This window comes from Zalophus californianus, chromosome 4, assembly GCF_009762305.2.
Source record: "Zalophus californianus isolate mZalCal1 chromosome 4, mZalCal1.pri.v2, whole genome shotgun sequence".
NCBI classification, from domain to species: domain Eukaryota; kingdom Metazoa; phylum Chordata; class Mammalia; order Carnivora; family Otariidae; genus Zalophus; species Zalophus californianus.
In genome coordinates, this window is record NC_045598.1 from 4479567 (window position 1) to 4506809 (window position 27243).

The window sequence follows — 27243 nt, forward strand, 5'->3', positions numbered from 1 at the left end:
TCTGCTTCTCCCTCTCCCTCTGTCGCTCCCCCTGCTTGTGCTGGCTCTCTTTTTCTCTCCATCAAATAAATAAATTATATAAAAAAAAACCCCACAAAAACCCTCCTACAGAGAAAATTCAGTCTCAACGGATTTCACTGGTGAATTCTATGAAACCTGAAGAATAAACCATTCTTGGGAGCGCCTGGGTGGCTCAGTACGTTGGGCATCTGACTCTTGATTTCGGTTTAGGTCATGATCTCAGGGTCATGAGATGGGAGTCCCATGTTGGGCTCTGCGCTCAGTGGGGAGTCTGCTTGAGATTCTCCCCCACTCCCCTTTGCTCCTGCCCCTGCTTGTGTATGTGCACGCTCTCTCAAAAAGGAACAAACCACTTTCACACAAATCCTTTCAGAAAAAAAAGAAGGAATACTTCCTAACTCATTTTATCAGGCTGCCATAACTCATTCCAAAATCTGACAAACACACAATAAAAAAAAGAAAATTACAATCCGCATCCCTTATAAACACAGATAGAAAAATCCTTAGGAAGATATTAGCAAATGAAATCAAGCAATATATAAGAAGTGTTACATGTCACGATCAAGTAGAGTTTTCCTCAGGAATATAAGGTTGGTTTAACATTCAAAAATTACTGTGATTCGCCAAATAAACAGAAATATAAGAGAAAATTAGCAAAGACCATCTGTTATTGCTGAACTCTGGGGCCTTCCGGAAAACTTCGGTTTATATGGCAATACGATCTGGACAATTCAGCCTGCTGACATGGGGAACTCGGCTGAGGTGAAAATGTTTCTTTCCGAGGAGGGAGAGTGGCATTCTTGGGATGAAAATTCAATTCAGATTATGTCCTGCAATATCTTCACGGGAGAAGTATTTCACAACAGGAATGGAATCAGAAAACTGTGTCTCGTTAGTGGTCCCAATTTGGGAATAAAAGGTATTAGAATGCAGACAATCTGTGTGTGTGTATGCCCCTTACTAAATCTCAGGGGTGCTCAGATCACTGAGAGGAGAGAGGCCCGATGTGGCCCTGGTCCTGGTGACCTGCTTTGGCTCTCATCTCCAAACTGCGATGAGGGGTGATGTGTTTCCTTCCTGTCTCTGTATCTCTCCCTCCCTCCTTCTGTCTCTCTGTCCATCCCTCTGTTATGTCCCAGAGCTCTCTCAACTGCCTGCTCCAGGAGTGCGGTACAGAATACAGTGGACACAGTTAAAGAGCTTCTGATGAGGGCCAGGGAGGTGGACGGATGATCAGAGGGAGATGGTGCAGTGGAGGGTAAACAAGGGAAATGGAAAGGGTTTCCCTGCGGCAAAGTGAGGGGTACTGCTCTTATGGGGTGACGAGGGATGGTTTTGGCAATTAGGTGAAATCTGAGCAGAGACCTGAGGGAATCGAAGGAATCAGCCATGCTGGCATCTGGGGACTGAGGAACAGCAAGTACACAGTCTGGTCACAGGAGGGGGGTCACTGTTGTCTGGAGCAGTGTGGAGACCAGGGTGGCTGGAGTGAGAAGAGGCAGATGGGAGAGGAGGGGTGAGCAGGAAGTGAGGTTCTGATCACAGAGGGTTCCGAAGGGCTCTGGCTTTTGCCCGGGACTGAGGGAGTCACCGAGGCCTTAAGCAGAGAGCGACAACACTGACTTACGTTCAAAGGTCCTGCATGTGTGGAGAGTGAAGGAGATGGGTCAGGAGGTACTGCAGTAATTCAGACCCCAGACAGTGGGAGCAGAGAGCGGGTGAGGAGCGGTCACGTTCAGGAGCTGCATTCTGAGGACAGCTGAGATGGTTTTGAGGTGCATTAACTTTGGTGTGTGGGAAAAAGAGTGACCAAGGCCAACTCCACAGAACAGCTGGAAGGCTGGGGCTCTCCTGACCGAGGGAGGCTCTGGGCAGAGCAGGTTTGGAAGCATCGGGAGCTGAGATGGGACGTTTGAGATGCTGGTGGAGATCCAAGCAGCGATTTGTAAGAGGAAGGAGGATACAGGGGCTGGAGGTCTGGTGCGCGGGCCAGGCCGGAGCGATAAATGTGAGCGTCATCAGCGCAGGAAGGTGCTTCAAATCCAGCAGGCCGATGGGGCCACCTGGGGAGGGGTCCACACAGACGAGGACCAGGTCCCACCGTGATGCCCCCATACACAAGTAACCAGCCAGCGAGGTAAGCAGACGGCAAAGAGAGGCCGGCAGGCAGGAAGGCACGCCACTGGAGCAGGGGAGAAGGGTCTGTGCAGGTGGGAACAGGTACGGGGGACATGCTGAGGCGCCCTGGGCGATCACGCGTGCAGGCAGCGGTGGCGAGGAGTGGGCGTGCGGGGCCAGCATCAGGGCCGCCTGGGGAAGGGAGCGAGGCAGTCGGCTGGTGGAGGCTCCCTGCCGGCAGGGACGCAGACCCTCCGTGCACACCAGGCTTCCGGACTCCTAGACACTGGCCTACACGCCTAAGACGCAACCGTATCTTTAAGAACAAAATTACAAAGCAAAGTTTCTTTCATCCTTAACGCGGGTGAAGCCAGGTGACTTACAAGCTGCCACATAATCCTTGGCCAGAAAGATCCAGTCCCACTTACTTGACTTTGAGAGAAACGCCCTGAGGGACTCCAACGCTGACGGCGGCGCCTAGGACGCTGTGCCTGGAGATCTTGCGCTCGGCTCCGTACTCCACCACCGTCCCGAAGAAGCCCGCCCTGCAGGGAGCGTGTGGCCTGAGCACGGGGGGGCCCCTCGGCTCTCCGTCCCTCCCGGTCCCCACGGGGCCCCCCTCCTGCCCTCCCCCACCCCCACGAGTGGGTCACGACGGACACCCCGGTCAGCGAGCAGGACAACGCCAGCATGCCAGCGGTGCAGTCCTTCCTCAAGGCGGGGGCAGTGGAGCGCTCGGGCAGTGTCGCAGACTCGGGCGGGCGTCTCACGCGCACGGCTCTGCCGGCGGGACCTTGTCCCCAGCGTGCCGCAGGCCTGCTGCCGAGCAGCCCGGCCAGGACTTACTTCAGCGATCCTTTCACGCGTGTCTGGTCATCATCCTGGAATTTGTGCTGATAGCTGATCAGTGCAAAGGAGTGAGGGATTCCAAGCTGGGGAGATGGAGGGAAACGGGGGGGGGGGCAGGGGGAGAAGGGAAGGCACAGCTAGCGGCCGAGGTGCTGCGGGAAGGCGCTGCTGAGCACCCATCATGGGCAGGCCTCTCGGGCAGGGGCCGCGACCTGAGTGTGAAGATTGACTAGCGGCCAATATTTAAAAACTGGGGGAATTCATATAAAAACCCAGTTTCCTGACTTCGCACGAAAACAACACATTCCGAGGCAAGGAGCCTGCGTTCCGACACAGCTGCAGGCAGTGGGCGCTGAGGAGCAGCAACCTTCTGAGGTGGGGGGCCCCTCACGCCGTGTCCCTGGCCACCACAGTGGCACCTGAGTGCACGACTGCGCTCTGGGGTCACTTACCAACCCGGGCTCTCTCCCACCCTGATTCTGTGGGCTTCTACTAGATGCGAAAGGGGCCCTTCGCTTTAGGGTAACGGGGACACAACTACCCTGGAAGCCTCAGAACAGTATCTCAACACCCCTGAGTGTGTGTGCACAAAACCAGCCCCTCAGGGCCCCCACAGTGCTCAGATCTGCGGAGGGTGGCCAGGGTGAGGGACATCAGGGGCACACGAAGGAGCAGCTCTGTCCTCACCTGCAGGGCCACAGTGAAGTGGCTGGTTTTGGTGTCCCGGACGATGCTCGTGTTCATGGCCGACTGGATACCCCACCGCCACTGCAGGTAGCCCACCGTGTTCCTGTCCAGGTTCCGGGCTAGCACAGTGGTGAGGCCAGGCCGGATTCCACGGGATGAGAACTGCAGAGCACAGTTTGTCGTCACAAAGCTGGGGGGACATACAGATAGAAAGGGTCCTGGATGACACCCGGTTCTCAGCTGTTCTTGGCCCCTTCCTGTCAGGCTGAGCCCCAGCTCACTCTCCCTTCCATGAATCCCGAGCCGGCACCCCACAAGGAAAACTGGACATTGAGCCTCTCTCCTTGAGAGGGAGTGAGAGGGTGCCTTGCTGCAATCTTCCTAGTAACCCTCCCTGCTGATGTGCACGGCCCAGCTGATCCCATTCTACTGAAAACCACTAGGTCCAATCCTTCTGCAAGTCAGAATCACCTCAGGGTTGGGGCGGGGGGAAGGCTGCATAGCGGAATCACCTGGCTGATCTAGAAAATACTGACAATCGGATCCCACGCCCCGGCATTCCGATGTACAGGCTTGGAGGGTTAAAAGCCTGCCAGGTGATTCTAACGTGCAGCAAAGTGGGAGGACCTCTGACCCAGAGACCATCCCAGACCAATGAAGTCAGAGTTTCAGGGCGGGGGGCCGGGCATCAGTAGATTCTTCAGGATCACCCACGTGATTCTGGTGTCGACCCAGGGCCATGCACTTGGAAGGCTGGTACAGCAAACCGCTTGCCTGGAAAGGCATCTGAAGTTTGTTTCCAAGGGAGTCAGCCCCACCTTCTGGTTAAAAAGGGGTATTTCATTTTGACGAATTCACACCACTTTACGCGAAAGTTAAAAGGTGAGCAAATAGCCCAACATTCACCAGATTGCCAAAGTCTGGTTTCTTTCTTTCCTAAGCTCGAGAGGTGTCACTTTTGCCATTAAATAACAACAAATACGAGCACTCTGATCATAGTGCTTTTGTAAGCTTCCAGCAATTCCCCATGAATTGAGAATTTCCTTCTCCCCTCCACAGGACCCCCCAACCCAAACGTTCCCTCATTTCTCTCGAGTCACACCGGGTGCTAGCTGTGTTTTTCTGCTTCAGCCACACTGGGGTCAGGGGAGGCAAGCAGGGAGGAGAGAGACCAAAGTCACCCTAGAATTTCAAGACAGACAGTGGCATTTAAAAGAATCAAAATATAAGGACCGAGATCCTTGTTTAATTAAAGTAGTAAGACTTAGTCTTTTTATCCAGCATGTCCTAGAGAAAGACTGATTCGAGAGAGAGAGAGAGAAGAGAGATCAGCAAGGCAGGCACTGCCCTGGGAGACGGACAACACTCTACAGGCTGTCTGCTTTTTCGGGGCTGACGCTACACCCCCAACCAACCTTGTGATCACTAGTCCGGACTTGCAAATAGCCTGGCTCTAGGATCAGGGCACCTTGAAGAGCAGACACCGTACATTGACAAACTGGCATCCCTGTTTATACATCTGCATTCTCAACTCTAATAAACTCTGGGCACGATGACGACATTCAATTTCCAAACCTGTAAAGGCCGGTGACCAGCAAGACTGAGCCCCCCCTCGCCGGTGACCACTCATTGGATACTTTGAGGCTCAACCAGAACAAGATGGCCAACAGCTTTCCCTCCGTGAAGTGTCTCCTGAATGTGCCTGATCTAAGAATGACCTAGGTGCTTGGTAAAAGTTCAGATTCCTGGGCCTCCCAGAGGAGCCGACTCAGCTGGTGTGGGGAGTGGGGCAGGACTCTGTGTTCTCAGTTGGCAGCAGGGGAGACAGACCTTCGCAGACAAGTGCTTGGAACGTGTTAGGCCAACATGTATGCATACTCTTTGTCTAAAGTGGTTAAAAGTGCAAATCCTCATCTGACCCACTGACTCCCAAGTCCTGCAGCAGGGGCCTGTGAAGCTGTGTTCTCACCCGCACATGGATGACCCCCCACACTGGGGCTGGGCGTGCCTGTTGCTGCCTTCAGCCTGTGTGTTTGCAAGCTTGGTCTCCACCTGTCCCAGATGCCACACCCACTTTCTCAAGACCTTCCATACCCTATGTCCCACCCACCTGGGAACGTGCCTTTCCTACCTGACTGGAGGGCAGGGACTGGTCTTACCTCATGGGACGGGGTGGGTGTGCAGATGGAATTGAAAAGCTTTCTTTTCAAACACAGACTCCATCCCAGGACTCCTTTATTTTCTCCCCCAGAGTAAGGAGAATTTTATTTTACCTTCCACCCAGTTCTTTTAGCTGAGCTCACAAAGGTAACCCAACATGGGAACTAAGGACACCTCTGTGGTTCTAGAAGGGCAGCAAGTTACAGTTCTACGAGTGGGATGTCACTGCAAGAGCAAAGATGAAGGGGAGCTGGGGGGGGGGGGAGTGTCCCTTAACCCTCCAGCACCTGCACATCTTGCTGATGACCAGGCAGTCTCACCAGTGCCTCACTGTTTAATACAGACCCTTTCCAGAACTTAAAACACATTCTCGGGGACAAAGAAATGATCCACAAGTTCATCAATACTTCAGGCCACTGACCAGCTTCCCTGAAGATGCTTTCTCTCCAGTCTCTCCAGGCTCTCCCAGCCCCCGGTGAAGAGGCAGGAGCCTCATTCCGACAAAGGAGGAGACTGTGGGCCACAGAGCAGCAGACGACCCTTCCCCACACCCGCCAGTCCAGAGTCTGAGCCACAGGCACCCTGCTTGGGCTCTCCGCCAGCGCCACAGGATCTGCCCCTGGTGACCTTTCAGGACAGAAGAGGTAACTCCAGATGACCTTGACAAAAAGAATACACAGGTTCTAGTCTGCTAAATCCACAAAGACCATCAAAGAGGACTTCTCTCTATTTACCATCTTGGGGTGAGATTACGGAACAGCTTCAGACCAAATAAAGGTCCCTGCAGATCCCCGGCTCCAAATTCTAACTGTTCAAAAGAGAAAAAGAGAGAGTGTTAGCGGGGTTTACTCTCACAGCCGCAACCCATGTCTCAGGGAAGCACCCCGGTTACAATTCCTTCTTTTAATTCAAAGCCACTGGCCCTTGCCAGGGCTCTGAAAGTAGGGGCTTGAAGATTTTGGAACCCAATGTGGAGCTTGACCTCATGACCCTGAGATCAAGACCTGAGCCAAGATCAAGAGTTGGATGCTTGGGGCGCCTGGGTGGCTCAGTTGGTAAAGCGTCTGCCTTCAGCTCAGGCCATGATCCCAGGTTCCTGGGATCGAGTCCCACATCGGGCTCCCTGCTCAGTGGGGAGACTGCTTCTCCCTCTGCCTGCCGCCCCTCCTGCTTGTGCTCTCCCTCTTTCTCTGACAAATAAAAAAAAAAAAAAAAAAAAAAGAGAGAGAGAGAGAGAGAGATGCTTAACCGACTGAGCCCCCCAGGCGCGCCTGGAAGATTCTCAAGGGCTCATCCTAATCTTCCCCAAACGGAAGACTGTCTCCACAGATCCAAAGGAGGCAGGTTTCAGAAAGGACCCCTCCAAAGGAAACACCGCTGGCCTCCGATGGTCTCCCTCGCTCAGGTCAGAAAGGGAGACTGGCTTCTGTGCCCGGCCATCCACAGAGCCGCCTGTTGCGGCTGGGTGCAGGGCCCCCTCCCCTGCAGTGCTGGCTTCCTTGTGTTCCCGATCTGCTCTGCTTCATTGCCTGTGGCTCTCACAGGTGACTGGAGATGGTCCTCAGGAGTCTAGAGTTAACCCATCAGCAGTGCCACACTCAGCCTTGGAAGTCCAGCCCGTTCTGGCTGCCTCATTTACTAGTCTGGGTGACTTTCAAGGCAACTCTTCAATGTTAATTTGACGCAGTTCAATTTGTTCAGCAGAGCTGGCTGTCAAATGGCCACCGATCAGTGGACTGGAGCACTGACGCGGCACCTGCCTTCCGAATTGGGCAGGAAAAGGGAAGAGCCTACAGGTTTCTGCTGAAGAGGAACAAAGATGCAGAGTTTCTTGAGGTTGCGTTGCTCTAAGTTGGCATCTCAAGGGAAATCCTGCTGCTCTATCCTACCTCTGAGCTGTCCAGCACACAGGGGATTCCGTCTCCGGTAGGAGACATGTTTTTCTCTTGGGGACAGTCACCTCATGCAAGTTTGACATCTGGTACCCTGTTGTACAATGATGTGGCCAACCTAGGTCTTTTTGAGGGTTGGCTTTTAGAATGTGAATGTTCAGAAATCAGGCTTTGCAGTGGATAACACAGACCCGCCCGTCGACATTCTTACCTCTCCCCATCCCTTTGCGGAAGTGACTCGTCTAAGCGCGAAGTTAATGGAACCCCCTCCGTTCCCATTCTGGGTTGAGAGGCTTCCAGAGAGGATGGCTGTGTCTGTAGCTGTCAAGGGTGCCTAGGAAATGATATTTGCTGGTAAGGAATGAGTCAAAGCACTAAGAAGCACAAGGACAGCAGTCTAACGAAAACACTTCAAGTGTATGGCCAAAGGTGCAGATGACCACGGCTTCAGGGTCTAGGGATGCACGAGGACCTCAACAGGTTCACTTCTCTCCCACTTGGCCATCTGAACTGCATGTGGCCACCAAGGTAATGTTTTGCAAAAGCTTGACTGGGCAAATTTCAAAAAACCAGGGGAAAGATAGGGCTAAATGCTGGTTCTTAGTCTACTGACAGCATCAGATGGTACAGTGGCTTCATCATGTGCCTTCCCTCTCACTGTGGGATGTCTGGGACTCTCCGGTCCTTGTTCGCCACCAGCACTGGGGAAGGGACTGAATCCATGGCCCTCCTAGCCAACCTGGAAGCTCCACCAGAACGGCAAGTTTCCCAGAGTTAGGACTTCATCTTCTGGGTTGATGCACTTGAGAATAAACAGAGTTGAGGAGGCAGAGACCAACTATAAGCCTCAGCAGACCCACCCACCACTGCTACCTCCAAACCGGGGGCAGAAAGATGACAGTTTAGCGATCCTGGGTTCAGCTGAATATTGTGTTTTTTGCACATGACAGAGTGTGCCTTAAAACTAAGGCTGGTTCTTGGAATTACCCATGGAGGTCTGCTTTCTCGCCCCAAATCTCCCTGACCTGGGTCTCTACTTCTCACAGACCACTTGCACTTCTGCTGGGGGAGCCCTGCGACCTTGGAAGCTAAGTGCCCCCTGGCACTCATGCTGCTACGAGTCAGCAAAGCAGTAACAAATAAGGTTGTGCCTGGAAATTTTTTTTAGTGGCTAATTGCATCCTTTCATAAATAAAGATGAGAAAAACCACAGCTGCTCAGTGCGCTGCGCCTCGTTAACCTGATCCTCACTGCACTCGGGTGGGGGGGTGTCTGGGCTTCACCTCAATAGACTGGGATATGTGCATCTTGTTAATTTCAATCTGTGGAAAGCCACTTCCAGACACATCTTCGTACTCCTCCTCATAGCGATCGAAAAGGTCAGTGGCATCGATGCCAACACTGATGGTCCCCTGGGGCAGAAAAACAAGCAGTCAGAGCAGGGCTGGTATTTGTGGAACGAAAGACAATCTACACTCTGGCAGCCGGCGGTCCGCTGGGTGTGGGCGGGACTCCACCCCACAGCCCACGGAGCATGAATGTCACAGTTCACACCGAACTGCAGCAGAGCGTCACCGACTGCTGGGGTCAGGAAGCCAGTCACGTTGGCAGGCAAATGACAAGATAAGTGTTAGGAAAAGAAAAAAGACCCACACAACTTGATTTTTAGGGCCCAAATAGGACCCACTTCATGGCTCTAAACAGATCACCTCCAGATTTAGCCGGTGAATGCAGAAACCACCGAGACACAAGCCCCATGAATTAAACATTTTAATGTTTGATTCTAAACCCTCTTAACATCACAAAACTACCTTAAAACTCTAAAACAGGGGTTCCTGGGTGCTCAGTTGTTAAGTGTCTGCCTTCGGTTCAGGTTATGATCCCCAGGGTCCTGGGACTGAGCTCTGTGTTAGGCTCCCTGCTCAGTGGGGAGTCTGTTCCCCCCTCTCCCTGCTGCTCCCCCTGCTTGTGCTCTCTTTGTCAAATAAAATCTTAAAAAAAAAGTGCAAACAAAATCAATTATGAATGAATGGGAGATTGAAAAACTGTTTCACCTTCTAAAATTAATTTGAGAATTAAGCTATGAGAAACAGAGTATCATATTTTTTTTAAATTTTTAAAATTTATTTTTTTAAAGATTTTATTTATTCATTTGACAGAGAGAGACACAGCAAGAGAGGGAACACAAGCAGGGGGGGTGGGAGAGGGAGAAACAGGCTTCCCGTCGAGTAGGGAGCCCGATGCGGGGCTTGATCCCAGGACCCCGGGATCATGACCCTCCGAGCCAAAGGCAGATGCTCAACGACTGAGCCATCCAGGCGCCCCCGGAATATCATATTCTCTCAAGAAATGTGAGGCTAAAGTTTGCTGACTGATATAAAATGGTTCATACTTGGAAAATCAATGTTTATTATTTTTTTAATCATCAGAAGATTTTTCAAATGGGCATATATCTTAATCCCACATATAAAAATCTGAGCACACATTTTTATTCAGTTCCCTGCAGCCCATTTTAAAAAACTGTATTGAGGCTGAATTTATTTTTTTTTTTATTTTTTTTTTTTTAAAGATTTTATTTATTTATTTGAGAGAGAGAGAGAATGAGAGATAGAGAGCACGAGAGGGAAGAGGGTCAGAGGGAGAAGCAGACTCCCTGCTGAGCAGGGAGCCGATGTGGGACTCGATCCCGGGACTCCAGGATCATGACCTGAGCCGAAGGCAGTCGCTTAACCAACTGAGCCACCCAGGTGCCCTTGAGGCTGAATTTATATATAATAACACAAACTGCACCCACCTAAAGTGCACATTTCGGTGAGTTCTGACAGACATGGAGACTTGTGAAACCAACCTCCACAATCATGACACGGAACATTTCTGTCGCCCCAAAAGCAGAGTGGGAGCATGTGTTTTTCTCCCCGAGAAGGGGACACGCGAACAAAGACGTGAGTGAGAAAGCAGGAAGGAGGCCGCTGGGGCCGGAGCAAAGGAAGCACAAAGCACAAGAGGAGGCCGTGGCTGCGGGTGGTTATGTGTGGGTGGTCCGTGGACGTCAGCGTGGGGAGCGCGGGAGAGGGGCTCTATCCAGAAGATGGCCAGTTGAACCCTACTGTTTCTGGTGGTTTAGCAATTATCCAAATTTTCATTTTTTATTAAACCAAATATTACCATCATCATCAATAGTTCCCTTAAACTAAGAAGCCAGACTGGGTTGGGTGCCGAGGCCTTCACTTGGTACCTCCAGCCTCCACCGTCTCGTCTACCGGTGTGGGGTGCCACTGCGTCTCTACTCTCTTCCCAGGTGAAATGTGAGCATCCCTCCACCCTCCGCCCAGCCCGGACACTTGCTGGTGTGGTGGCCGGGCGGTCACCCCCTCCCAGTCTTAGCTGGTGTGAGAAGTAGGAGATGCTGTTGCCCGTCTGGTACAGCAGGCAGGCGGCATGAGTGAAGCTGTGGGTAGTCATGTGCACGGGAGCCCGCAGCTGCACAGGAACATGTGTGGGAAACAGAGGCGGGCCGGTCCTGCAGCAGAAGGTAGCAGGGGGCAGTCTGAGTGCTCTTGCCACAGTGTTTTTCTTCTACTGAAAGGTATCATCAGGAGGTGGCGTCTTTTCTGTGAAGGGCCACGTAACTGTTTTAGGTGCTGTGGGTCCTCACAGTCTCTGCTGCAAATTCATCTCTGCTGTTGGAAGGGAAAGCTGCTCAACTACCCAGCAAGGGACTGACCCTGGCTGTGTTCTACTCTGTTTATTCACCCTGAAATCTGAATTTCATATAATTTTCATGTCACAAAGTATTACTTTTCTTTTGATTTTTTTTTCTTCCTAAAAAAAAAAAAAAAAGCTCCAGTGTGGAGCCCAATTCGGGGCTTGAACTCATGATGCTGAGATCAAGAGTCGGACACTTAACCCACTGAGCCACCTAGGCGCCCCCTTTTGATTTTTTTCAACGATTAAAAAAATGTACAAACCATTCTTAGTTTTTAAGTCACATAAAACCCGGCGATGGGCCAAATTTGCAACTCCTGATGTGAATCTATAGGACATTTGTTTTTTTTTTTTTGCGTAATACTTTTTTTTGATAAATTCTTCAGGCAGCAATAAAATTAAACATGGTGTATGTTTAACAACAAAAATACGCACTCAATTTCCATTTTCTCAAGAAATTGATGAATTTGTAACTTCTATGAGATGTTTTTCAGTACTGATCATCCATCCGTAGTGTTAATTCAGACCGTATGAAAATCAAGTCTTACATCTGCTCAACAAACTCCAGCGTCTTTAGTCTTCCTCAATAGTTAGCTGTTCTTTTTTAAAGACCACGCCCGAAAGTGAGGTGTAGCAGCAGGGACTTACAGGTAACTGTGGATCAGATGTTAGTTCCTGTCTGTTAATTTCACTCATTTTTCCATTCTAAGGTTTGTACCGCGCACATGAAAGATAAAGCAAGAGTTATTTATGTGTTCGTTCTATTAGCAAAAGAACCTCACAGGTGCTAACGATGCCAATTTTATGTCAGTGTTAACCAGATGCTTCAAACAGAAAATCAGTCAATCTTAATAATGGTTTGATTTGAATTATAAATGTGCAGTATTGTGACCAAATATATATTTCTTATTTGTATCCACAGGGCTCCTGGCTCACTGCTCCTAAAACCCATGCAATTTCTGGTGATAAGGGTGATAAATGTTATCTTCTGTCATGTTAATGAAGGTGGCTTTTGGTCTCCACCCAAGGGCGGGGGCTGGTCGCCAGGAGGACCAACCAAGTGATTAGAGGACTGGAACCTTCAAGTTCTGCCCCCAGCCTCCAGGACGGGAAGAGGAGCCAGAGGTTGAAACAGCGAATGGCCAATGACTTAATCTAACTATGCAATGAAGCCTCCGTAAAAATCCTAAAGGACCAGGTTTGGAGAGCCTGAGGGCTGGTGGGCACAGTGGAGGTACAGGGAGAGTAGGGTGTCTGGAGAGGGCATGCAAGTCTAGTACCCTTTCCCCAGACTCTGCTCTGTGTATTTCCACCTGGCTGTTGATTCATGCAAGCCCCTCTAGTGAAGGGTGGGTGGGTTTGGAATCTAAGGTTCTAAGGAGGCAGGTGTTGGAATCTACAGCCCTCGGTCAGTCGGAAGCCTTGGGCTTGTGACAGGCGTCTGAAGTGGGGGGTGGCTACAGTGTTGTAGGAATGAACCCTTAACCTGTGGAATCTGATGCCGTCTCCAGGCAGAGAGTGTCAGAACTGAACTGAATTTTTTTAAAGTAGGCTCCACACCCAGTGTGGAGCCCAATGTGGGGCTCGAACTCTCAACCCTGAGATCAAGGCCTGAGCTGAAATCAAAAGTCAGGCACTCAACCGACTAAGCCATCCAGGCGCCCCTAGAACTGAGTTGAATTCTTGCTGGTTGCATGCTGCCCCCATCCGCCATGCTGGAACTGGGTGGGAACCCTAGAAGAAATTTTATTGTAAACTCAAGTGAAAAAGTTCTACCATGAATATAAAACATTGTTTTTGTGGTGATACTCAAATGCCAATGTTGGTAAAGTACAGTGTTATGGTAAAAGTGTCTTATTAAAGCAAGAAACCTATGGAGGAGAAATAGCCTTAGGATCAGTTACAGTGCACACAGATGCATGATTGTATCAAAACAAGCTGTGATATTCCACCGAGGGAAAATTAAGCTGAAGTGTCAAAATGTACAAATATTTTTGTGTATTCAGAATAACAATTTTTTGTGAAGCTGATTCTTTTTTTTTTTTTTAATTAGGCTCCATACTGGCCATAGAGCCCAGCATGGGGGCGTGAACTCATGAGCCTGAGATCAAGAGTCAGAGGCTTAACCAACTGAGCCACCCAGGTGCCCAAAGCTGATTCTGAATACAAAAAAATCTGTAGCATGTCAGTGTATTACAAATTGAATATTAGGAATGTCTGAGCTTTAAAGAGCTCCTTTTCAATAGACCCTGTAGCTTTTAAAATAAGAAACTGCAGGGATGCCTGCCTGGGTGGCTCAGTCGGCTGAGCATCTGCCTTTGGCTCAGGTCATGATCTCAGGGTCCTGGGATCGAGCCCCGCACCAGGCTCCTTGCTCAGCTGGGTGCCTTCTTCTCCCTCTGCTTGTGCTCTCTTGCTCTATCTGTAAAATAAATAAGTTAAATCCTAAAAAAAAAAAAAAAAAAGAAAAAGAAACTGCAATCACTGAAAATAAAGTGTGTAACTCTGAAATTGAGCTCTTGAGGAACGACAAACTGAACAAATAAAATAAAGGCTCAGTTTATTTCATTTTGGAAATTCCATCAATAGTATTTTGGACTATCTCAATTTTGGTAAGAAATTTTAGTGGAACTGTCATCGTTAGTTAAATTTATATTCTATCCTGGAATGGAATGAAATTGAAAAGGCCTGCCTGTGTTTTTGTGGCTGGGATCTAAATTTGATGAAGCAAGCATTCAAAATATCACAAATAAAGACAATTTATAAAAAAAAAGTGTCAAAAATATTCTGAATGGAGGCAAAAAGACAAAACCCTATGAAAATACTCGGGCCAAAGTATATGTTCCACAAAGATGAAATTTAGAATTGAGAGTATCTTCTCAATTAAGATTATGGTATACAGGGGCGCCTGGGTGGCTCAGTCGGTTAAGTGTCTGCCTTCGGCTCAGGTCATGATCCCAGGGTCCTGGGATCGAGCCCCACGTTGGGCTCCTTGCTCAGTAGGAAGCCTGCTTCTCCCCTGCCTGCCATTCCTCGCTGCTTGTGCTTGCTCTCTGTCTCTTTCTCTTGTTCTATGTCAAATAAATAAATAAAATCTTTAAAAAAAAGAGAATATTATGGTATATAGAAAAGAATCAAATATGTTAAAAATTTCAAATTTACTAAATACAAATGTATTAAGATGGTAGGCAACTGGGGCGCCTGGGTGGCTCCATCGGTCATGGTCATGGTCCCAAGAGTCCTGGGATCAAGTCCTGCATCAGGCTCCCTGCTCGGCGGAGAGCCTGCTTCTCCCCCTGCCCCTCACCCCACTCATGCTCTCTCTCTCAAATAAATAAAATCATAAAAAAAAAAAGGTAGTAGGCAATGTTACAGAAGAAAAACAACCACAATGAAGGTACATTCTCTGGGAAAACAGCACTGCCCCAGTGCAGGAGTGAGGATCCAGAGAAGGCCTCCCTGTGAGCCCTGCTTGCTGGCATCTGACCCCCGCACAGAGCCCTCTCCGTGATTCTGCACAGGACCGGTGACTCGCTCCTGTCCAACGGAGTGCAGTGGGTGTGACTGGTGCAGCCTTCAGAGCTAGGTCCCAGGAAGCCTCAAAACTTTCTTCTAGGCCTCTGGAGGTGCTTTCTGGGGAAGCCAGCTAGCAGAACACTCCACCCCCCCTGAGCCTGCTACCTTCTGAGGAAGGCCAAGCCAGCCAGGGTGGGGAGAGCCACAAGGGAGGAACAAGAGTGCAGATGCCACCTTCAACAAGCCCCAGCTGCCACTGAACTACACCCACATGAGGAGACCCCCAGCAGAACCATCCAGCTGAGGCCGGTCAACCCACAGAACCACGAGAAAATCAAACTGTTCGTGCCACTAAGTTTTGGCGTGGTTGGTCAGACATAACCAGAATACAGAATATCAGAGACAAATATAATGGATAAACTGTTTAAAAGTATTTGAATGTATGCCAAAAATAACTCTCCTTCCTCCCCCACCTCCTTCCTTCCTCCCTCCCCCCCTTCTCTCTCTCTCTTTCTGTAGGCTCCATGCCCAACGTGGGGCTTGAACTCACAACCTGGAGATCAAGAGTTGCATGCTCCACCGACTGAGCCAGCCAGGCATCCCTGCTTCTGCTACTTTTAATGTTCACATAATCAATATAATTTAAAAAATTTGCTTTAATATACATAAGTACATTTTTTAAAGGAAAAAATTTTTTTAAAGATTTTATTTATTTATTTGACACAGAGAAGAGAGACAGCGAGAGGGGGAACACAAGCAGGGGGAGTGGGAGAGGGAGAAGCAGGCCTCCTGCAGAGCAGGGAGCCCGATGCGGGGCTCAATCCCAGGACCCTGGGATCATGACCTGAGCCGAAGGCAGACGCTTAACGACTGAGCCACCAGGCGCCCCTAAAGGAAATATTTTTGAAATAGTTTTTGAATAAACCATTTTATAGGTTCTCCAATATAATAAAAACAGTGTTGGTCAATAAACATTCTTAATTAATTAACTAATTAATTATTTTTGAAAGATTTTATTTATTTCAGACTGAGAGAAAGAGAGAGAGCGCCCACAAGCAGGGGGAGAAGCAGATTCCTTGCTGAGCGGGGAGCCCGATGTGGGGCTTGATCCCAGGACCCCGGGATCATGACCTGAGCTGAAGGCAGATACTTAACTGACTGAGCCGCCCAGGTGCCTCTATCTATCTATCTGTCTATCTATCTATCTATCTATCTATCATCTTTCTATCTATTTGAGAGCATGCTCACACAAGCAGACGGAGCAGCAGGTAGAGGGGGAGGGAGAAGCAGCCTCCCCGCCAAGCAGAGAGCTCGACTTCGGGCTCAATCCCAGGACCCATGACCTGAAGCAAAGGCAGACACTTAACTGACTGAGTCACCCAGGTGCCCTGATCAATAAACATTTCAAAAAACTACAAAATGTTCATTATTTTAAGCATGCCCTTTTACTCTCAAAATGTCCTGGTCTGCCTGATGCACGATGGTCACCCCATCTACAGGCCACCGTGAACATTCTGCTGACAATGAATGATGCCAGCCTTCGAGCTCTTCAAGCAGGATGACCTGGTCTGACCTGAGTTTCTGCAGGCTCACTCTGGCTGCTGTGTTGGGGGAAGGAGGGAGGCGGGGAGAGCAGGAGAGGCTATTCCGTAATCCGAGAGGTGCTGATGGCAGAAACAGCAGAAACCGCTCTTAGGTATGTGGGTTTCTTAACTGGCTGCCTCATTCAGCTTGTTAGTCCTGATGGTTTTCGGTTGGTTCTCTAAGGATAGGCAATCATATCTTACACCGAAAATTATAGCCCTTTCAACATTTACATCTCTTTTATTATTTGTCAAATTGCGTTGGCTTAAAACTTCCAGAATAATGTTAAATATGGTTTTATTTCCTTTCCCAAAGAAAACTTTTAAAATGATAGATATTTGTGTTAACTCCTCACTGACAATCAACTGACTCACCAGCAGGTAGAATAACCTTTAAAAAGTTAAAAACTATTACTCACGTCATCACTTTTTCAACCATTTTGTTGTTTCTTTAAACAAGGCCAAAATAACCAAATACTCCAACGAGCCAGTGACTTTTGAGACTCAACAGCCTTTGGTGCTGATCCAAGTCTACGGAAAAGGACTAACCTAGAAAGGTCAAGAGAGCCGCCACACAGAAAGTTAGGCTCCAGCGCCAGCCACGGCTGATGAAACGGACTGTCCTAGAGATGAGTGATCACGGCACTGAGTTCACAAGGACATGGCTTTTAATATTTTAAGGAGCGGTTTGGATGCCTGCCTTCTGCTGTTCCTCCATTTCAAGGAAATAACCTTTTGAAAATGAACTGGCCAAAGCACTAGAACTGGGCAGCTTTCTTCTCTACGTGCTAACCAGGCGTTTGGCTGCAACTTACAACTCACTTTCAAAAACTTTCAAGGCAATATGCTTTTATACGAGAAGTCACAACTTTGAGGAATGAAGGTCAGATCCGAATTCTGACAGAAGATCAAAAAGATAAGGAAAAAGAAAAAGATAAAACAGATCTAATGCTGGATAAATTAATGAGCCAGAGCTTTCCCAACAACTTCTAGTTGAATGCATGCAGGCTTGTGTTCTTTTATTATTAAATCATATTTTTCAAATAAAGAGTTTACAGAGGAAAATACTTGCACATTTCATTTATTTTTCAGTACAGCAGGGTCACCAAACCTTTTATGTCAAGGGCCAGAGAATATTTTAGGCTCTGTGGGCAACTACGGTTGAAACAACTCAAGTCTGTGCTGTCACTGGAAGCATCAAAGAACCACCGGTAATACTGAATAGGTGCTGCTGTGTTCCAATAAACCTTTATTTAAGAACATTGAAATTTGAGTTTCATATGATTTTTATGTGTCACAAATATTCTTTTGATTTCTTTTTTTTTTTTTTAAGATTTTATTTATTTATTTGACAGAGAGACAGTGAGAGCAGGAAACAAGCAGGGGGAGTGGGAGAGGGAGAAGCAGGCCTCCCGCTGAGCAGGGAGCCCGATGTGGGGCTCGATCCCAGGACTCTGGGATCATGACCTGAGCCGAAGGCAGACGCTTAACGACTGAGCCACCCAGGCGCCCTCTTGATTTCTTAAAAACCATTTAAGATGTAATAAAAACGATTTTTAGCTCCAGGCTGAAGAAATCTAGACAGTAGGCCACAGCTGGCTGACCCTCATTCTACGGTACTTAATTCTGTCATCAGCATATAAAAAGATGACAATGATGACAGTTATGAAGTCCTTTACATACAGTCATGATACACTGAAAAACTGTCAGTGGGACCACAACAGCTACAGATTCCCAAGTGAGACCTTTGTGACTTGTTGAGGAGCTGCAAGATTTAATCTGTCCTACAGGGCAGTTTCTGCCACCCGGACTAGAAGTACCTGGACTCTGGGGAACACATTCCACTGTTTCAAACTGTCTTCAAACAACCAAGTAACACTGATAACAATGTAACACAACTTGTCAAGTGACTATGATTGACTCAGAGTCTCAGGATTTGAGCTCCTCAATAAAAATCACCAACTGATAAGATTCAAAGGTTCAAGGAACTAAACACTAGAGAAGTAGCTGGAGAGATCCCCTTTAACGCTTCTATTCCAACTTCTAAACTACAACCCCACTGGATCACCATATTCCTGGACCATCCAATGAATCATTCATGAGTCAACCCTTTTTTCTTCAACCATTACATAAAAATGAGCACTGTCAAAAAGATACCTTTTTACTCTCTCATCTGCAGACTACTGAGCAGTTCTCCTCCGCCCAACCCCTGGTGGCCCCAGGTCCTCTCTCCATCTTGACAGTCTTTTGAAGATTTTGTTTGAGGGAGGAAGGGAGGAAGGGGGGGGAGGGGGAGAGGGGGAGGGGGGGAGAGAGAGAGAGAGAGAGAGACTATCTCAAGCAGACTCTGCACTGAGCACGGAGCCTGACATGGGACTTGATCTCACAACGCTGAGATCACGACCTAAGCCAAAATCAAGAGTCGGACACTTAACCACCTAAGCCACCCAGGCGCCCCCCGACAGTCTTTTGACTGAAGAAGCTGCATTTGACAGATTTGTGGCCGCTTTCTTTTGTTCCTCTATCTCAATGATTACGGACAAATAATAGTCTTCCAGTGCAATTAATTATCTCCAATAAATAAATTTGGATTTTTGGTTAAGCCAATAGGATTGTTCTCTTGAAACCCCCCTCCCTCCCAAAGTGACACTCAAGGAATACCAAGAACAACAGGATAATGCTAACCAAGCCTTAGAAACTGGAAAAGAGGGCGCCTGGTGGCTCAGTCGTTAAGCATCTGCCTTCGGCTCAGGTCATGGTCCCAGGGTCCTGGGATCGAGCCCCGCATCGGGCTCTCTGCTCGGCGGGGGGCCTGCTTCTCCCTCTCCCACTCCCCCTGCTTGTGTTCCCTCTCTTGCTGTGTCTCTTTCTGTCAAATGAATAAATAAAATCTTAAAAAAAAAAAGAAACTGGAAAAGAATGGAGGTGGCCATTGACTGAGCAGAGAAAGAAACCAGGCTTCTGCTGGCTCAGGAATGGGAGGGACCAGCACCTCAGGAGTTGCCTGCTCACTAAGGAGACAACTTCAAAGAGCCTTGCTCTTTGAAGAAATCAAAGGAAGGTGTGCCAGGTCCAGCTGGGAGGGGGGGTAGGTACTGGAAACAAAGGTGAAGTGGAATGGTCACCTCCCGACCTCCCACCCCCTCAGCAACAAGACTGCCGACAGCCAGGTGAGAGACGGGGTTTCCTCTCCAGAGAAGTATCACCTGCTAAGGTAGAAAAGGCCTTTCAACACTAACCTTTGTGTGTGTATGGGGGGGGCGGGGTGGGAGTCTCCATCCAAACACCCCAGAGTTAAGGCTATCAGTGACAAGTCCTGCCAAGTCCATGGCACATCCCCTAAGCCTCACTACCTCAAGAGCAGCCAGCCAGAAATTACCAGACATTTGAGGAAAACCTCCAACACGGAAGTCTAAAACCAAGTAAAAATCAAAAAGAACCAGAAAGAAGCAGAGGATACAAATGCCAAAGAAAATGGCAAGAAATGTCTAAGTAATATCCTTAGAAAAATAAAAGATATTGCATTAATCATAAAAAATAGCATTTATGAATGCTTACTAAGTGTCGGGGCCTCTCCTAAGTATTCAATATGTATTATTCCATTTAATCTTTTCATTAACAATGAGGCAGGTACTGTTACTGTCTCCATTTCACAGATGAAGACACTAAGAACAGAGGCCACGTGTCTTGCTCAAGGCCACACAGCTGGGAGGTGTCAGAGACAGGACTTGAACTCAGGGCATCTATCTCCACAGCTCAAGAACCAGAGCCCTACCTTGTACCTCCCCATGAATTCAAAAAACAACAACAAATTTGAGAAGAAGAAAGTTCTTTGATGTTAAAAAATACGGCAGGATTTTTCACACTGGAAGGAAGGATGGAAAGTACCCTAGAAAAAGAAACTCTCAAACAAGTAGAACTAAACCCAAAATACGCAAAATGGAGAGGAAAAAATCAGCAAGTGAGACGATGAGTCCAGAGGGTCCAATATGCGCAATGGAAGGAATGTGGACAGAAGGAGAGGAGAGCTAGGAAGAGAGAATGTGAGAAAATGCTGCAGGGCTGCGGAGCCCGGCGGGGTGGAGGTGGGGGGAGGGGCGGGGAGCCCCCACTGTGGGCACCTGACTCCACTGAGGCGCTCACCCGAGGTCTCCCACATGCAGCTGCAGGAGCCCAGACAGGAAGACCCTACAGGTTTCCAAAGGGGAAAAAAACATCACACACAAGAATCAGGAACTAGAACGGGTCTTCTCAACACCAGTCTTAGAAGCTAGAAGACACTGGAATGAGGTCTTCCAAGTTCAGCGGAAAAATTACTTCCAAACTAGAATTTCATATCCAGTTGAATTAGTAGATTGAATTATATAAAACCATTGTTTTTTAGATCTAAAACAGATAAAAAGCAGCCATTTCTAACATTAAATATAGAGCTATAACTAAGTACTAAGTTAGACACACTTCCTAAACATGTGCGTTATCTATCTATACACATACTGTGAAAAGTACGCAGATACATGCTTTATACTTAGTTAAGTCTAAAGATGCAATCAAGACATTCTGAGTTATGAAAGTCCACATTTCACCTCTGGAAAGCAATGTGGCCACATCTCTTACAGCTGAACATTTGCATATCCCGTGACCCATCAATTTTAGACCGAGGTACTTGTGGACACTCTCGCACATGCGCACCAGGACACAAGCGCGAGAAACGTTCAGAGCGGCAACGTCCATCATCGCGGAAACCCGGAAGCTAAACACCCACTCGCAGGAGGGATAAACTGTGGTGTACGGCAAGGAACATGACTGAGTCACGACTTCCTGAAACACACAGACGTTTGAAAGAGTAGGAGGTGTGGGTAGAAAACAGGTCCCAGAGGACTACCTATAGCATGTACCATTTTTATTAAAAAGCTCAAAAACAATAAAAACCAAACAGTGGATTACTTAAGCATACATCCAATTTGTGACAAAATTTAAAAGGCAACAGAAGGATGGCTCCCTTTAGATGGTGTTTCCTTCTGGCAGGAAGATGGGGCAGGAGGGGGCCATGGAGGCGGATGCAAGGTGTGGGCAATATTCCTGTCCCGGGGTCAGGTGGTGGGTTCCTCCATGTCTGTGACTACTGCTACGGCCTAGACATCACACGTAAGCCTCTGTATGTATGTATACGTGTAAGTACTTATGTTACTATTTTTTCTTTTAAGAGACAATAAAATGGGGGAAAAAGGGACAAAGAAATTTGCCTTCCAGGGATCTTCTTTAAGGAAGATGCTGGAAGATGGTTTTCTCCACAGAAAGGGATCAAGGGAGCCCACCGAGGGGAGGGAGGTGCTGTTCCGTGTGTCTCCGGGCCTGGCCATGTCTCCTGTGGCTGCTCCTTGGGAACAAGGTGTCGACTGAGTGAACAGAAAGCCATTCCCAGGAAGTCGGCGAGGAAAGTCGGGGGGGTCCTAGCTGTACAGCAGGCCAGAAAGCGGGGTCCACACTGGAGTGGGAGCAGGGAGGACGGAGCGGGGCTTCAGGGGGTGCCACCGGGATGGGTAAGAGTGACAGAATACCTAAGGAGTCCGAGGGCACTAGGGAACGTTCAGTCCCGACAGTCCGGAAACGAATTAGTGACAGATTTATAGAAAGCTCATCAAAGAAACCAAAGGAGAGTTACTAACACCGTGAAGAAAAAACGGTTTTAAGAAAGGTCAGGTGGGGGCACCTGGTGGCTCAGTCGGTTAAGCGACTGGCTTTTGATTTCAGCTCAGGTCATGATCTCAGGGTCCTGGGATCAAGTCTCTTGTCGGGCTCCCTGCTCAGCGGGGTGTCTGCTTGGGATTCTCTCTCTCCCTCTGCCCCTCCCCCCTTTCTAAAATAAATAAACTTTAAAAGGAAAGAAAAAAAGGAAGGAAGGAAGACGGTCAGTCAGGTGGTCGTGGTATGCCAGCTGGCTCAGCCGAGCATTTATTCACTTCACCTGAAAGGGGATTGTAACCACACTGCGTGGACTGACACATGTGCGAATGGCATCCTTTTCTTTACTGGCGGGAGGTCAATACTAATTGCTAAAACTGAAAAAAACAGAGAACAGTGTAAACACGCAACTCAGGAATACAGAGAGGTGTCCGAAGCAAGAGCTCAGAGAGCTCGGAGTGGCGCCTCTGCAGCGGGGGGCAGGGGCAAGGCCTGGAAAGACGGGTGGGGAGGGGAAACTGCTTGTTTTGGTAGTATGTCGAGTAACCAACTTTCTAAACTACTTATGCATTATTACTTGGACCACAAAAAACTGAAAAAAATTTCCCCACACCTCAGACTTCAACAAAACTAGAGTTTCCTTAAAAAAGATTAAAATCTTGGGGCGCCTGGGGGGGCTCAGTCAGTGAAGCATCTACGTTTGGCTCAGGTCACGATCTCAGGGTCCTGGGATGGAGTCCCCACATTGGGCTCCCTGGTCAGCGAGGAGTCTGCTTCTCCCTCTGCCTCTCCCCCCAACCCATGCTCTCTAATAAATAAAAATCTTTAAAAATGATTAAAATCTCAGAAAGGTTTTATATGCATATTTAAAAATCAGTAGCCTTCTTGTGCCCATGTCAAAAGTTTCCTCCTCAGGAAGAGCCAACGTAACCAAATGACTGCATTACTCACGGGCAGGGCCTGGAGTGGGAGAGACACTCCCCCCTCCCCGCCCCAAGAGGTCATCAAAGGGACTCCACCCAGCCCGGATGGGAGCACCACCTGCTGGCCTGGAATCCACTCCCACACTGACTCTGGGAACAGCCGGGAAAACTTATTTTTAACTTAATTATATAACTCCCCCCACCCCCCCCACCCCCCTGGAAGATGTAGGTCCTTGTTGCTCTGTGTTCAGGATGAGATGGTGGATGAAAGTGCGGCTTCCTTTAGTCCCCAGCAGCCTGCCTTGTTCACCGCTCCTTACACCCAGCCAAAATCGTCCTTGTGCTGTCGGTTGTTCTCTCAAACTGTCACAAAGTAAGACCAGTTGCTGCTTCCCCACAGGGGAGGGCAAGATGTGCCTCTCTGAGCTCAGCTCCTACTAAGTCCCTCCACCACCGCTCCAGACACGCTGGCCTCTCTGCTATTCCTCGAACATACCAGACCCACCATATCCCTTTGAACTGGCTACTCCCTCCATCCAGAAGGCTCTTCCCCGATCTCCACACGGATACTCTTTTCTCCTCGCCTTTGTTCCGATGCCACTTTTTCAACAAGGCCTGGATACCCTATTTAAAATTGCAGTCCTCCCCCCTACCTTGACCGAAGCATTATCACCTTCTGACATAGATATAATTTATGTATTGTATTTACTGCGTATTATCTGTCTCTCTCATCTAGAATCCAAGAGGGCAGGGTCTTGTCTGTTATCCCCTGCTGCACGCCCACATCTGGAACATGACCTGGCTCCTTATAGGCACCCAATTTAAACTGCCTTGTGAATACATGAATCATCTTTACCTTACCCACCCCCAACCCACAAATATTCTAAACTGTTGTTGATATTAAGCCCAGTCAGGGAAAGACTACCATTTCCCTCCGTCTCCCCTTCTCTGAGCTAGCAGGTTTCACCTTTCCATTCTAGTTCACTGGGATCTTTTAGAATCATGGTTTTGTCCTCCGGCCTTGGGTCACCTGAGATTATGACAGACACATCTTCACTGACATCATTCAGAGAAATTCCGAGCATGCCAAGTGACAGCCTTTCTCCCATGATGAGAAGCTTCTCACCAGGCTGGAGATGATGCATTAATCAGCCCTCTTTGAGTAGAATCAGTTGTTCATTCAGCCAGGAATGTTCCGTTCTGAATTATTTTCATGTTTATACTTTATCTGGCCATAAGGATAATGTGAGACATTTCTGTCAAATGCATTCTCAGTAACTAATTGAAAATTCCCCTCAAAGAGGCAATTGTGTGAAGAGGCAATGTGCAGTTTGCCTGTTTTATAGCTGGTGAGCCCAGGGTGGCTCTTGAGACTCTCTCCGCAGATTCACTGTGAGATCAAAGTTGGAACCTGTGTTGTCGGAGGTCATGGAGGATCAAATGCAAACTTACCGGAGTTTCCAAGGATACACCCCCCACCCTCGCATAAACAGCAGTCTCTCACTGGAACGTCTTGACTCTTGAGCAGCGACGTGGACAGGATGGGAGGGACACCTCCTCTGGGCCTCCTGCAGCTGGCCCTTCTCTTCTGCAAAGACTCTGCCTCCTCGGACTCAGTCCCTTCTGAGACAATGTCCTAATTTCTTCCCTTTCGGTAGCTGCCTGCTTCTGCATATGCTAAATCGCCCCCTCCTGCCATCGAGCACAACAAGCATATGGGTTCAAACAGCTTTTCTTGGGCACGATTTTCCTGCCAGCAAAGCCGAGTCGGTTTATGACATCACAGCCATTTCCAGTGAACAGACTGAAGTCATAGCCACGGGCTCATTCGAATGCCTACAATCATTAGCCATGGCAGCCGAAACACAGCTTTTTAAAAACCCTTTAAAAATAATTGAGTAATGTAATCCTGCATCCTTATGAAAACATTTTGGGATTTAAAAAATTTTGACTGTTATGTCTTCCTTGATACATTATTTAAATTCTTATCCTGATAGAGCTGGATCCTATTTTTAAGCTATTGCAGGAACCAAGCCGATAAGCTGGCCTTTCTAAAATCAGAAAGGAGGTCTTGCCAGGGAGTTTATGTGACCCTCTGAATGGCGACAGGAGAATGGACATAACGCAGCGAGCCCCCTGAACTGTTATGTAACAGGGTCAGAGGGCAGGCAGTCTACACCCTCAGAGGCAGACAAGGACGGCTCCCGAACAGTCTCTGATTTAATGCTCTGCTTCACACGGGATGGGAACAAGTTCATGAGAAAGCGATAATAAAGTCCAACAGCGCTGCCTGAGATCTGTCGTCCTGACTCCCAGAGTGGCTGCCATCGGAGGAAGAGGCTTATGGGCATTAACAAAGAAAGGAATCAAAAGAGTCAATATGAAGTGAATGTGGCACAGAACAACCCTATTGTGGGATCTTAAGTCTTTAAAAGGCAAGAAATGTAGATGGATTAAGCCAATAAAACAGAGATCCTGAAGATGGAGGGAGGGTGGCCAGGGTGGTCCAGCTAGAGTCCTGTCACATGCAGCGCTCTGGATGCGCATGAGCCTTGCCGTCTGTCCCAGCCGTAGATGCCCTCCCAGACCTGCTCAATGCCAGGGCCTGGGAGATCCTAGGATGGATTAAGCTCAGGACTTCGGGGTCTTTTGACCCCAAGTAGTGGGTTTTGTGGCAAACCTTCCATTTCACACAAGGAGAAACTAAGCTAAGACAGGAGAAGCGGCCTGACCCAGGGCCCAGAACGGGACGGAGGAATCTGAATCCCAGTGCAGGGCTCCGGACTCCAAGTGCAAAGTTCTGCCATGCTGTCTCTGGCATCTGTGTGTGGGAGTGCGTCTGTCCACGCATGCTACTGGTGGCTTGCACACTGGAGCTGGGGACCGTGCTCGTCATTTCTGAGCCCCACAGTGCTTTCCCAAGCTCATTTCACATAAGCCAAGACTCACAGGTAGCTGGGCACGCTGAAACACCACTGGGCCAAGGCCACAGGCGAAGGGGCCATTTTGATATCCCAATTGCCAGACCCCATCCAAACGCACCCACCACGGGCCCAGAACTGCCTGACCAAACCAAGTGCTTCCCATGCAGTGCTGGAGGAGACACGAAAACGAAATTGAATTCTTAACCTCACTAGTACCAAACAAGTACCACTATGGATTTATTCAGCAGCTTTGTCTGTCTCTACTAAATTAACCCCTATTTCCTGTTTTTAAAAATCATATCCCAACTTGGTATGGTAGTTAGGAAGGTCAGACGGCTTCATTTAAAAAAAAAGAAAAAAAAAGATTGTATTTATTTATTTGAGAGAGAGAAAAAAAGAGAGAGAGAGAGTGAGCGAGTGAGGGAGGGGCAGAGGAGGAGGGAAAGGGACAAGGAGACTCTGCGCCAAGTATAGAGCCCGACACAGGGCCTGATCCCATGACCCTGAGATCACGACCTGAGACGAAACCAAGAGTCGGACACTCAACGGACTGAGCCACCCAGGCGCCCCCAGACGGCCTCATTTTACAGACAAGAAAACTAAACGTAGGTCACGTGCTTTGCTCTGGGTCCCACATCACTGTGTCAGAGTCAGTATTTCCGATCTATGATTTTTCCCATCTGACGTCTTTGCCTGTTCTTGGTACATACATCCTACTGGAAAATCCCCACCCAACAAACTCTTACTGGTAACAACGGAGAGAAATACCTGTCCAAGTTTCAGATGGCAGTACCAAAAATGGTACCTAGCCTGCCAGTCCCTCGGGACAGGTCAGTGCTGAGCCTGATGGTCATCGGTAGTGTCCTTCCCCTGTGGTTTTCTTAAAAGAGGAGATCGCCCCTGTCTTCTCAGGATAAGAACATTCCAAACCCTTTCACTTATCGTGAAAAGTAAAACCCTCAGAAATGGAATAAAAGATCCAGCTCAAAACCTCTCCTCGAAAAGCTGCATAGCCAACATCTGGTTATCACTCAGGATTTCTGGTTAGAAAATGTCTTATTTATTTGGAAGCAGTTTATGCAAGTAGCAAAGTATCAGGAATTTTACAATAACTTGCCTGCGTGTGTGAAATGGTCACAGCCGTGCTGCCTCATTCCACAGAAACATGGCCCGGAGACATTTC

General features: G+C 48.4%; 1 protein-coding gene across 2 annotated transcripts in view; it reads right to left on the reverse strand.

Moving 5' to 3' along the window:
* Positions 1-27243, reverse strand: part of DNAJC11 (DnaJ heat shock protein family (Hsp40) member C11) — a 73498-nt gene that overhangs the window by 9190 nt on the left and 37065 nt on the right. For both annotated transcript variants that reach the window (XM_027607798.1, XM_027607809.1), the window contains exons 5-10: positions 9011-9139; positions 7939-8061; positions 6570-6643; positions 3676-3865; positions 2986-3071; positions 2568-2684 (exon numbers count right to left, since the gene is read on the reverse strand). In XM_027607798.1, coding sequence (XP_027463599.1) covers positions 2568-2684; positions 2986-3071; positions 3676-3865; positions 6570-6643; positions 7939-8061; positions 9011-9139 — 719 coding nt within the window. The remainder of the gene's footprint in view (positions 1-2567; positions 2685-2985; positions 3072-3675; positions 3866-6569; positions 6644-7938; positions 8062-9010; positions 9140-27243) is intronic.